General features: G+C 38.3%; 1 protein-coding gene across 1 annotated transcript; it reads right to left on the reverse strand.

Annotated features, from left to right (window-relative positions):
• Nucleotides 1-6,308: 6,308 nt before the first annotated feature.
• LOC122360109 lies at nucleotides 6,309-9,310 on the reverse strand. Its single transcript, XM_043260450.1, has 4 exons — nucleotides 9,275-9,310; nucleotides 8,471-8,498; nucleotides 7,907-8,373; nucleotides 6,309-7,231 (listed from the first exon to the last, which is right to left on the reverse strand). The coding sequence occupies exons 2-4, from the start codon at nucleotides 8,491-8,493 to the stop codon at nucleotides 6,708-6,710; spliced, it is 1,014 nt and encodes a 337-aa protein (XP_043116385.1). The 5' UTR covers nucleotides 8,494-8,498; nucleotides 9,275-9,310; the 3' UTR covers nucleotides 6,309-6,707.
• Nucleotides 9,311-13,954: the final 4,644 nt, after the last annotated feature.

A 13,954-nucleotide genomic window follows, 5' to 3' on the forward strand; every position in this document is an offset into this window, starting at 1 on the left:
GTTCATCTTCATTTTTGTGGTTTCTTCCTTTTGAAAAACCGTTGACAACACATGTATCATAGAAAATGAGGAAAGAAGACATACAAATTAATTCCATCAGTTTTCAAATGATTTAAATTCCACAGAATATAAGAATGAGGATAAATGCATGATGTTGCTGATACTAAAATTGCCTCCTGTAGGTGATGTAATGTGCCAAAACATTTAATTAAACAAATTTCAGGTCTTTTACTCTTCACTGTTTTAGTTGCTGAAGCAAAAGAGAGGCTTTATATATTGTGCCCATTCTGGAACCTTAGGATTTATATATTCTGGATGTAGTGTGGTGGTATGACTCACATTCCTGTGTAGACACAGCGTGACAGTGAAAAAGATGGCAACAAATTTAAATTTGAACAGTTTTACTCAATTAACATTGAACAGTTTAAGTGAGTAAACAAATGAATGACTAATAATACTCAACTCACATTAGATAATATTGAATAAAGAATATTGTATTAGTAATATTAAATAAACCACATAATCTTTACCTGACATTATTACTGTTATAGTTTATGGTGTTTCAGTATCAGTGTGAAAGTCACAGAAAAAAGAAACCGTTTCCTGTCACTTTTGTTTTTCGCTGTCCCAGTTGGTTAGGACAAAACTACATAGAAAAGTATCTTTTATTACATTGTTTGGCATATGGTTGGGACACAAATGTCACAGTTTGATCCCCAAAAATCTGAGCATAAAATATGACAGATTTGATTATTGTGTAAGCCCCCTTTTCCGAAGAATGAAATCCAGAGGCCCTGGTGAAGGTTTAATGCACGTCTTTCTTTCTTTCTTTATATTTACTATTTCCAATTTCAATTCTGACCTTTCACATAATTTTCCAATCTACAATCTTTCGTGATTTTAGTTACATTAAATTTAATGTTACTGCTGATCCTTCTAGCTGTGATTAAATTTGGATCATCAATTAACTATAATACTTCCTAGTTTCCATTCATTGTTTGTTAGGAGTCTGGGTCGCTTAGAGACCTGTTTGGCCAGAACAGGCTCACAACACATCTGGTCTAGTCCAGGTCTTAGTCAGTGGCTACCCCGTAGACAGCTTACCTTAATGCAGCCATTTCCTCAATAGACTCAAAAGAGTAATTTTTTATGCAATCCCTTAGAAATAGCATGCTAAGCCAGTTTGGTGGCCAAAAATGTGCCCCTGGCATTGATCTGACACACCCTAGCAAGCAAACAATGTGGAAAACCACAGCAGTCACTAACCTACTAGAAAAATGATTTCAATTAACAATTTTACAATTAATCAGGATTAACTTGTATTTTACCAAGCAAGATTTTTCTGATTTGGTGAAATTCATAAGTATTTGCACAACTGATCAAAAATAAACAAAATAAAAATAAAACAAAACAGTATCCGTTAAAAGGTCATCATACTTGGCCTTTAGAAAATACATAGTGAGGTGTATGGAGACACACACCACACTACGGGCCAATCTGGCTACAGAATCGCGCCTTGCTATGTTTTGTCACTTTCCTTATATACTCAGACCAGACAAAGAGATCCCAAAATCAGTTGTAAAACCTTTTGGTGTTTAGGTTCCAGTGCTCCAGGGTCAAACCTGGCTGGAACATTTTTAGAATCCTAAAAAAGGACACACCCCCTTCTCAACAGAACACAGTTCTACAAAGTTTTAAATCTTTTCCGTAATACAAGTGATTTCTGTGAAATTGAGACCAATTTACCAATCACACTGAGACCTTTAAAATGAGACCAAACATTAAAAATAAACAACAGGTTCACATGACACTTGGTATACATGGTATATAATGTCTTATTCTTAATGAACTTTGAGCCAAGTCTTTTGGGCAGTAAGAGGGGAGGCAAGAAGGCCAGAGGTGAAAAAGGGTGTCATAAACAACAGGGAAAAGAGGGTGTTGTTTGCTCTCTTTTTGAAATCCTTTGTTATCCTTTTGAGATCTCTTCTCAGATTAGTTTTATTGCATGGCAGGTTTTTGGTTTCAAGAAATGAATTTGCTCCTTACAGATGCCAGCCTCAAACGCCCTTAAATCACCCTAGTGTCTTCATATATAACAACCACAATACTTGGGAAAACAGAGGAGACATCCATGATGGCTGAAGACTGAGGCTTGACTTCTGTGAAGGCTAAAGGCTCTGATGTGGCGGCCATCTTGTGCTGTGACTCTGGATCATCTATGGCCATGACTGTGGATCTGGGTGGGTGGCCATCTTGTGCAGGGCTCAGGGTTAGGAAGAAATTCCGAACTGGTGGCCATCTTAGGATGAGACTCTGGAAGATCAGATCAGGTGTGGCGTGGCTCTGGCTGATCTGATGAGATGTGATGTGGCTCTGGAAGGTTAGTGTAGATGTTACAGCGTTAAATTGATGTGGAGGTCAGTTGTGGCTTGACTGTGGTTTAGCTGGTCTTCAGTGAAGATTAATGATGGCCTGACTTGACTCGTGAACGACTGTGGCTTGTCTTGGCTCCTAAGAGGCAGCTGTGATGTGACAGGGCGCCATGATGTCTGCCATTTTGCAATAGGCTTCCGTGGTCACCACCATTCTGTCATTGTGCTCCAGTGTGAGATGCTAGCATTGCATTACTCCCCAACGAACCCCAAAGTGAAGTTGAGATCTGAGAGGCTGATTTATGCCCTCGCAAAGAAGTATATGAGTGCGCAGTCCAGTAGATCTGAAAAGTGTGCGAGCGCTAGATATTCTTGAATATAATCCTTGAGGGACAGAGCACCCTGCTCTAGGACTAGTAACAGTTTAGTAGTGTCCATACTTGGCTAGTGTCTGGGAGAAATACTGCTGGGATCCTGGTGCAGCTGAGTATTCTGTGACAAAGTTATTTCATTTGATTAATGGATTAATAGATTTCATTTGATTCATCTGGGTAGAACATTTAGGTTATCTTGTTACTCATTTAACAACATTAAAAACAAAAATAAAAGCAACAAGAAGAAGAGCAAATATTTTGGTCATAACATTGGTCATAACATTGTTGGCTAAATTTGGTGAAAACTAAGAAACCCTGGTTTATAGTAATCCTTAACATTCTTGCAGCATTGTTGCAGTTTCCAACAGTGCCAAATTATGTTCTGAGTGATTACAAAAAAATGTTTCTGTTTGTTTTGTTGCATTTTTTACATACTTCATCCCCAACAGTGGGAATTTCAAGAGTACTGGTGGATCAGCATCATTATCTATTTTTCCTCATTCTTATAGGTTTTGTGGCACATGAATAATTACTACAGCTGATGGAATTCACTTGCATGTCTTTTACTTTCCTCATTTGTATGACACATATGCTGTCAGTTTGACAGGTGAGAACAAGTTTTAAAAGGAAGAACTTTCAAAATGAAAATGAAAATGTTGACATTTAATTAAGTTCAAAGAATTTTGGGCTATTGTAATTTGTAAGATGGAATGACTCTAAATAACAGTCATAAATTTAAAAAATTCAGTAGTTCTTTTATTCTGCTTAAGTAGAACTTTAAGTATCAATATATAAAGTGTATACAGTAATTGTACACTGTATGTGTATAATTTTAACAGACAAAGGGTCTGAGATGAGTGGATCCATGTGCAGTGTTTTATTTATACACATGGTCAACAAACAGCCAGGGTCAAGAAAACAGCGTTTGGAATAGGCAAAACGTAAGAATAATCCAGATAACAAGCGGGGTCGATCGATTTGCAAACAGAGTCCAGTGAGGGGCAAGACAGAGCAAAAACAGGGGGCACCCACTGACCTCAGCAGTGAGAATGCCGAACTGGATACCAACCTCAAGCTCACACTGGTGTCTTAGTATTCAACAACCACAATGCTCTGGAACACAGAGAGACATCCATGAAGGCTGAAGACTGAGGCTTGACTTCCATGATGGTTGAAGGCTCTGGTGTGGCAGCCATCTTGTGCTGTGGCTGTGGATTGGCGGTTATCTTGTGCTGGAGTGCCACTGGAGCAGGTATCTAGGCATACTGTGGTACTCACAGATGCCTTGGTCACCGGCTGGGGCACCAAGTACAGCGGGCACACAGTATCAGGTATATGGACAGGTCCCCAACTGTATTGGCATATCAATTATCTCGAGTTGCTGGCAGTACACTTAGCCCTGAGCGACCTCAAAGGGTGCCTTTGGGACAAGGACGTTCTGGTCTGGGCATAGACTGCGACTTTATGTAAGACTGTATGTAAACTGGCAAGGCGGTTTACTCTCATGACGCATGTCCCAACTAATTCACCACCTCTTCCTCTGGAGTCAGAAGCATCTAAGATTTTTACCGTGCAAACTAGTCCTCCGATAGACAGAGCAAAGCCCCAAACTCGCCTTTCTCGACACCTACACGCTTCCTCGAGCACCATTGACTTCCTTTTAAACCTTCTTTCCAATCTAAACTTCAGTACACTTTATACACAGCAGTCCCACCAAATGCCACCACTTTGGAACCACCCCCTGGGCCTAATACCATCAATTGTGAAATTCTTGCAAGAATTCAGAGCGGTGGCTCCGGAGGTAGACCCATTGCCAACCCCAGTACCTCACTATTCACAACTCATATTCCCATAACTTACCTTTAACTACCCTTTAACCTCTCCTCAGTGTGTCACTCTATTCTACAATCAGTTTCACCCAGTACTATCAATTCATATCTAAGAGAAGATTTTTCTCACTTCCCAATAATTAATTCTTAAGGACCTCTAAGCCAGGTCTATTAGACTTAAGTGGTGTATAACTTTTCACAGAACTATGGCTTACCCTTCCCCAAAATAAATAATTCTCAATCTTTTCTTCTAATAAAAGGAATTCGGTGCTCTCATCCATCAAACCTGGATTACAGATGGACATCTTTATATGCATCCAATATCTCTGCACAGGATACCATTTGATCAATACTGTTTGTACGCTCTGCAAATTTTGCAAAATCTTTTACAACAAATGTCAAACTGTCAAGCAATGGTCTGGTCCCACATACAGGATTTAGAACGTTCGGTGATGTCACATATTTTACACATATTTTAGGTTTTAGACATTTAAATACACTTAAGTACTAGTAAAAAATATATTTAGAGCGTGTAATATACACACAGATGTTTATTCAAAATTCATTCAAATCATATCAGATACACGTAAGTGTAAGTATAAAGTTCAGTCTATTCTTCAACCTATTCACTGGCATCTTACTGACATGTTTTTAAGATGAATTTGCATGTTGTAAATCTGACCGACAGGACTGAAACTGCAGCGTTAACATACACGGCAGCGCCCATCTCATGTTACAGATCATGATCAAGATCACTTATAAGAGTGTTTTATCGACAACCCAGTCACTTTAACATATTTGCAGATCGGAATTTCAGAAATACAAAATACTAAATAAAAGCGATCCATGCTTTGTTGTAGCTTTTGTACCAAGGCCGCCACCATCTTGCGATACCAATTATAATTTGGATGAATATTAAACATGAAACTGTCTGAATATTGTATCCTAAACATTATTTTCATATTGCAAAACACAAGGGAAAGTAAACAACACATCATACAATATTGTTATATCAAACCATTCAGACATATTTGCTTTTCTGTAGCCAGCCAGCAGAGGGAGCTCTCGCCCGAGTACTAGCTGTGCTCTGCCCCTCTGCTTGCTGAGCACACTGAGCCTTCATCAGTAAATGCACACAGAATTTGCCATTCTGAGACGAAGATGGCCACAGAGTGACGTGACTTGTCTTAAAGAGACTTTGGCTTAATACATCTGAGATTATTTTAAAATATACCAGATCTTCTAATCATGACAACTGCTCTCTAGCTAATTTGGTTCTTTAAACAGTTTAGTGTATTATATTAAAATGCCTAGATTAAAAGGGCAGATCAATACTCAAAACCATGATCAGCTGCACAGACAAGACAGTGGAAAGACTGCAACATGATGACATCATATAATTAGAAAACACACCTGACGAAAGATTACATTTCTGGACATTTATAAGAAAACAAAAGTAAGATAAATAAATGGTATTATAGATAAATGAACTGTGCACTGTTCTTATTTAATTTAATGTTTAATTTACATTTTTTTTACACGATTCCCAATTAAATTGCTTAAAAATCTTTGGTTTAAAATCTTTAAAACACATTTGTTTTGTAGCAGCATTAGTTAAAGTTTCAAAAGGGTCAAGATCATGTTATCTGCATCTCCTGCGCTCCATCAAACCACTCTCATAATATCTTTTGCCACTCCAATTAATGCACCACTTTTTGTACAGTAAAATATTGACAACCACAGCTAATTTAAATCAATAGTTTATTTGCCATACATTTTAAAAACATAAAAGAGTAACAGTCACAGTAAATTACTGACAACCAGTAGCTAGCTGCCAATTTTTTTTTACTGTACATTTTTTTTCTGTAATTTTTTTTCTTACAGTGATCTTGTAAATTCCTGTTTATCAATTGGTTATTGCAATTTTAAACAAACACCCTTTTTTATATGAAATCATCATGCTTTTTTTTTTTTTTTTACATAAGCAGAATACAATACAACAATACAACATTTCAGCCGAATCTAAACTGTTCCCTCATTGCAAAAATTAACATTCAAAATTTTCTACAAATTACAAATCCATTTTTTTTATTATTTCATCCATTGCTATGCAAGTTACATGAAGATGGTCATTAAATGTATTCACTTTCAATCTGCCAGTCATATTTAGATTCATTGGGCGAGTTGCATAAAGCCAGGCGTCTAACATCCTCTCTCAAAGCATTAATGTAGAATGGTGCACCATGCCTGTAAAGCAGCCAGTTCTCAGTGATATTTCCTACTGCCCTCACCACATCTTCCATGGCTTGTACCACAGGCTGCCAGAGGATGAAACACTGTGTTTGTCTCTCCAGTACTGTGACTCTTCCACTAAGAACACTCAGAGACATCACAGCCCCTCTGACCTTTTCCTGAATATCAGTTGTCTCCTTTAGGTACTTTTTAACATCTTTAATCTTATTCTCAATTTTTATCAGTGCCGTATTGGTCCGTATAATTTCAGCTTCTGTATTAAGGATGTTTATCTTGTAATCAAATTTTTGTCTGGTGTAACGGTTTGCATTTTCTTTACACTTTTGTATCTCCTCTTCAGCAGCTTGGATGGCATCTAAAGACTCTTTCCATGCCTGATCTGCCGTAGCCATCATTATTGGACCTAAAGAAAAAACAGAAATCTTATAAACACAAAACAGTCACAAATGTTTCAGTCATAATATTAATACACAATCAAAGACTTTCAACCTCAGTATCATCAGAGATGCGTATAGGGTCAAATGAGATCAGCTTTTTTACTTAAAATATGTGGGTAATACTCAAAACTGTCAGATCCGTTCATGTAGTCTGATACAAAATGAAAATGAAGTTTGATTTCTAACACAAACAGAGATAGATTTCCATAGAACGTTTTTTTTTAATCGCAATAAAAGAGTTTCTTATGCTCTTATCTTATAAATATGAGAATGATTTCTGAAGGATCGTGGGACACTTTAGACTGGAGTATGGCTGTTGGAAATTCACAAAATTAAACCTCAGAAATAAATATTATATAAAATAGCATATAAAATATAGACACATTATTTGAAATTGTAATAATATTTCACAATATTACTTTTTGTATTTTGATCAAATAAATGCATCCTTGATGACCATAAGAAACGTCTTTAAAAGATATAATTTTTTTACTGATTCTAGACTTTTGAACAGAAGTTTATTTGTTAGATTTTAAAGTTTTGAAATTATATAACTCTGTCACAAGAGGAATGAAAGGAAGTGAAATTCAAATATGACAAAACCACAAATAAGCAGTGGACCAAAAAAGACTAATTCTCACCAGCAATCCATCCAGCAATTGGTAATACAAGCAGTGCCGCCCCTGCAGCGAAAACTTTTCCATTTGTTTCCAACCTTTCTTCTTCTATTCTTGAGGCATATTTGGCAGATTCAAGTTTTTTTGTAGCCTGCTCCAGAGCATTATTTGTATTCTTTAATAAGTCTTCCATATATTTCTTGTCGAGTTCTAATTTAAAAACAGCCATGTTTTTTTCTGTCTTCAGGTTCTCCAGATTTGTCTTCTCTCTTAAATACTGGCACATGCATTCATCCAGATTTTTCAGTTTTTCGTTAATCATTGTCTCCGATTTTTTTAGGGACTGCTCAGCATGCTCAATATGTCTCCTTATTTCTTGATAATTTGAGCATTTATCAGTGGTGGTATCTACTTTAACATCCAATAAACACCGGCAGATGTTATAGACTGAGAAAATTCCCTCATTTAGAGGCCCAACAACTGACATAGCCCTATGGTATGGAGAGGAAGAAGGACTATTTAAATTTATTTAAAATATATTATTAATGCAGTGTTTATCAAATGTATAAAATTAATTAATTAACTTACTCATATGTTACTAGTTGGTTCATTGTTCCTGTTACAAAAACACAAAGAGGGTATATTCATTAAAATGATTACAGATAATACAATGAGAATGATTCAAAATTGAGTTGAGCTAGTCGTAACAGTATAGTAAGACAAAACTTTTGTTCAATTACTCTAACGCACTTTATTTTTCAGGAAGAATGGTAGAATCCAAAATACAGATTGGTTTATATATTAAAAAATGAGTGATTGAGAATATTTTATATCTTTATCTGCCTTTTTTCATGAAGACATTTTCTAAGTATTAAATCACAGCAGAATACAGGATTACTGTCTATAACAAAAATTAAATTACAAATCAATATATGTTGTCACATTAAATTTTTAATACAGTATTTATGTATATTCATATTGGATTTATTTGATCAATTTCCATACATTTTGATTATTTACAGCAATGTATGATTCCACAATTCATAAATTCAGCATAGAAATCACATATGTTAGTAATTATAATCAAAAATGTAAAAAAAAAAAAATGTAAATGTACCAGAATAACTTGCTATTGTGATGTATTCAGTTGAACGCAGGGTTTCAAATATGATTATTGTTTATGTTTTTCACATATACCTGTTTCCTGAGTTAGCATTTCACAATTTAAAGACACTAATAGATTATTTATTATTTATTTACACGTAATTGACTAACTTTGTAGTTAACATAAAAAATAAGTAACCAGGCATCTCAGCAATATAACAAGTGACAATCTGAACATGTTTGACATAAAACACATAATTGATCAAATATAAAATGCAGTTTCCTTACCCTGTCCAAAAGCAAGAGCTGAAGTCACAAGTCGGCGTGTTTTAGGTGTGAATGCTTGAATGCTGCCCACACCTGGTATTTAAAGCCTCTTCCCTGCCTCTAGGCAACGGATGGCATGATTAAGGCAGAGATATTTAGTTTTACACAAATAAAAAAGCAAAAGATAGAGACACAGTTTCAATTTGATCGTAGTTAACTTCAAGTTAACTAGGTTGCTTAACAATATGGTAGACATGGGTGCATGAAAACAAAAATACAAGCTAAAGTTTTCGACTGCATAGTGTTTAAAGCTGTTTTTATCAATTTGACTTTTTTTTACACATTTAAAACTGTGAGTCGAAGACTTTGCAATTGTTTTACACTGTAGTTTTTTAATTCAATTCATTCAAATGACAAATGTTAATTATTTTCTCAAATATTTTCTGTGCACAAAATTCTCACATTTATATATGAGAGGAAAAACACTATTGCAGCTATAGACAACTGCTAGGTTAATAAAATATGCAAATTTAAACCATTTCTCATATAGTATACATAATTACAGACGTTAACTACCATCTCCGCTATTTTGTACGGTTTGCACATTGCTGCCACACACATCATATTCTTTACACTCAATTATTTCTTAATAATGAGATCTTTTCTATTTAAAATGAGATATTTTCTTGTCATAACAAATTTTTTTCTCATTAAAACGACATATTTTGCTCGTAATAACGAAATATTATGTCATAAAACCATTGCTAAGGGCTGTCCGATCCCTGTATGATCCAAGCAGGAGCTTGGTTCGCATTGCTTCTGTTGGCTGCATCTGGCCAAGACCTACAGTGTGTGCTGGGGCAGTTTGCAGCTGAGTGTGAAGCGGATGGGATGAGAATCAGCACCTCTAAGTCTGAGGCCATAGTTCTCAATCAGACAAGGGTGGCTTGCCCCCTTCAGGTTGGTGAGGAGCTCCTGCCTTAGGTGGAGGAGTTTAAGTATCTTGGGGTCTTGTTCACGAGTGAGGGAAGGATGGAACGAGAGATCGACAGACGGATCGGTGCAGCTTCTGCAGTAATGTGGTCACTGTACTGGTCTGTCATGGCTAAGAAGGAGCTGAGCCGCAAGGCGAAGCTCTCGATTTACCGGTCGATCTTTGTTCCTACTCTCACCTATTGTCATGAGCTTTGGGTCATGACCGAAAGGATGAGATCCCGGATACAAGCGGCCAAAATGAGTTTCCTCCGTAGGGTGGCTGGGCGCTCCCTTAGAGATAGGGTGAGGAGTTCAGTCACTCGGGAGGAGCTCGGAGTAGACCCGCTGCTCCTCCACATCAAGAGAGGCCAGTGGAGGTGGCTCGGGCATCTGTTCCGGATGCCTCCCGAATGCCTCCCTTCCGGGCATGTCCCACCAGGAGGAGACCCGGGAAGAGACCTAGGACACGCTGGAGGGACTCGGCTGGCCTGGGAGTGCTTCCCCTGGAAGAACTGGAGGAAGTGTCTGGGGAGAGGAAAGTCTGGGCGTCCCTGCTTAGACTGTTGCCCCACAACCCGGCCCCGGATAAGTGGAAGAAGAAGAAGAAGAAGAAGAAGAAGAAATTTGAACGTATGCTTAGTTAAATTGAAGGCTTTGATTTATAATGATTACAATAATACAGATGAGCTCAGATGGAATGATTGTACCTCATGTTTGATTTGGCTTGGCTGATATTTTACAAAAGCAATTTGAAACATTTGTTGTTGTCGTGAAATAAGGCATTCATTTGTAATATGTATAATATGTGATTGCACGGTGCTGTAAGCTTGTGCTTTATATGAGACCTATAGGAGCGCTCAGGATTTGTGGCTCACGGTCTGTTAAGGACCTCGCATGCCCTTTACCTATAACCTTTTTCATTTTTATTCAGTGGCAGAAACAAGCTTCCATAGCCAAGTGCATAAATGTTGGATAAGTGCTTGTCCTTCAATATTGTTCATGGTGACTTTGTTTTATGTTGTGTTCCATGTAGATATACAGTACAGTAGAAAAGTCTGTTTCCGGCTGACTAATGTTTCATTTGAGAAACCTTTATTTTGTAAATTGATTAACATGTTCTGTATAGTCCTTTATCATCACTTCCTCATTTTTCGCTTCTGACTTTTCATTTAACGATAAGAACAACCTTATCGTTGTTCCTCTTAACATGTTTTCTAGGATACACATACCATCAGTTTGACAGGTGAAATGCATTTTTATGCTCAAAATGTAAAAAATGAGAACAGATCATGTTGCTAATTAGTTTCACTGAATTACTTGTCAGATCTGTGCGATACTCATGTGTGATTTGAGGAAATGTAAACTAAACAAACTTTGCCTTCATTTTTAAGTTTATAAAGAGACTCATAAAATCAAGTGAAATAATCTCCACATTATATAGAAATATATAAATTTCATGCATTCTGCTTCAATTCTCGTCATAAAATTATAAGCCCTCTTAAACATTTTAAACAGCTGATGCAATGATTTCACCACCAGATGGAATAGAATAAATAGAGAGAGAGAATTGGGGGTTTAAAATATAAACAAAACCAGCATACATAAATGGTTCTTCATTTTCTCCAACCCAATCTAGTTAAAGTATCTGCCTATGGCAACATTTCTTTTTTCCAATTGATTGATATCAGGCTGTGTCTGCCAATATAATAATCATTTATGTGAAAAGGAGAAAAAGTTGCTGGTGTTTCCTGCCTCTAGTATTCATTTAAAATTTTGCAGCAAAATGCTTTTGATTTTACAGAAAATGAGTATAGCTTATTGCTAGTTTAGATCATTGATACTCCACTCCAGATGCTCCAACTTAGTAACCCTTTAGCACTGTTCATCATGACTCCCCTGCAACATATACATATGTATGTCTTTCTGATTTAACATAATTGTTTCTCGTAATAATGAAATATTATGTCATAAAACCATGTTTTTCTGATTTAATATATAGGGCCTATGCTATGTGAGTGAGCTAGATTGTCTGCGCTGCTGTTACCACAGTCAGACATAAACAATGATCTGCACGCTGTAGAAGTTATTGAAATACGCTGTCCTAAATGTATTTTAATGGTTTTAATTCTAGCAGCACGTTTATTCTCCAATCTGTCAATATATTGTGATCCAATAACTGCACCCAGAGCACTAACTCGTTTAGTTTATACAATCAGTGATTTTGAATAATCGACTCTGGGCTTGGAATTTTTTTATTTGAATGTAGTTTAATTTAACAACAAATTCGAAATACGAACAACAAAATGATTTTCTAAAAATAATATAATAATAACAGTATATTAATAACAATAATAAGAAGAATTATTATTATTTATTTTGTTCTGTTTGAAAACGGCAAAAGCAAATTAAGCTATGTTTTTCGTAGACCAATTTTAGGTAAACAAATTTGCCCCTCCGAGGATCACCACCGTAACGTGGTGGAGGGGTTTGAGTGCCTGAATGAGCCTAGGAGCTAGGTTCACCCGGTTCAGCTATATGCTCCTGGTAGGGTCTCCCAAGGCAAACAGGTCCTAGGTGACAAGCCAGACAAAGAGCGGTCCACCTCACCCCTTATGGAAAACAATAATGGAGTCGCAACGTCACCCGGTATTGCGCAGCCGGGGCCCCGCCATGGAGCCAGGCCTGGGGCTGGGGCCGGCATGCGAGCGCCTGGTGGCCAGGTCTTGCCCCACGGGACCCGGCTGGGCTCAGCCCGAAACAACTGCGTGGGGCCATCCTCCCATGGGCCCACCACCTGCAGGAGGGACCGTAAGGGGCCGGTGCCTTGTGGTTTGGGCGGCAGTCGAAGATGGGGACCTCGGCAACCCAACCCCTGGACACAAAATCTAGTTTTAGGGACATGGAACGTCACCTCTATGGAGGGGAAGGAGCCTGAGTTGTAGAGAGTTGTAGTCAGGCTCACCTCCATGCGCGGCTTAAGCTCTGGAACCCATCTCCTCGAAAGGGGCTGGACTTTTCACTACTCTGGTGTTGCCCGGAGTGAGAGGTGGCGGGCTGGTGTGAGCTTGCTCATAGCCCCCCAGATTAGCCACCATGTGTTGGAGTTTAACCCAGTGGATGAGAGGGTCGCCTCCCTGCGACTTCGGGTTGGGGGGAGGACTCTCACTGTCATTTGTGCCTACGGGCTGAATGGCAATGTAGAGTACCTGGCCTTCTTGGAGTCCTTGGAAGGGGTGCTGGAAAGTGCTCCAACCGGGGACTCTATCGTCCTGCTGGGGGACTACAATGCTCACGTTGGTGATGCTAGCGACACCTGGAGGGGTGTGATTGAGAGGAACGGCCCCCCGATCTAAACCAGAGTGGTGTTCTGTTGTTGGAATTATGTGCTAGTCACGGTCTATCCATAACGAACACCATGTTCAAACATAAGGGTGTCCACCAGTACACGTGGCATCAAGACACCCTAGGGCGGAGGTCAATGATCGACTTTGTGGTTGTATCATCTGATCTCCGGCCACATGTTTTGGACACTTGGGTGAAGAGAGGGGCGGAGCTGTCAACTGATCACCACCTGGTGGTGAGTTTGATCCGTTGGCGGGGGAGGAGGCCAGACAGACTTGGAAGACCCAAACGTACTGTGAGGGTCTGTTGGGAACATTTGGTAGCGACCCCTGTCAGGAAAATCTTAAACTCCCGCCTCCGGCAAAACTTTGACCGGATCCCGAG

Source organism: Puntigrus tetrazona, chromosome 16 (assembly GCF_018831695.1).
Source record: "Puntigrus tetrazona isolate hp1 chromosome 16, ASM1883169v1, whole genome shotgun sequence".
Taxonomy (NCBI): domain Eukaryota; kingdom Metazoa; phylum Chordata; class Actinopteri; order Cypriniformes; family Cyprinidae; genus Puntigrus; species Puntigrus tetrazona.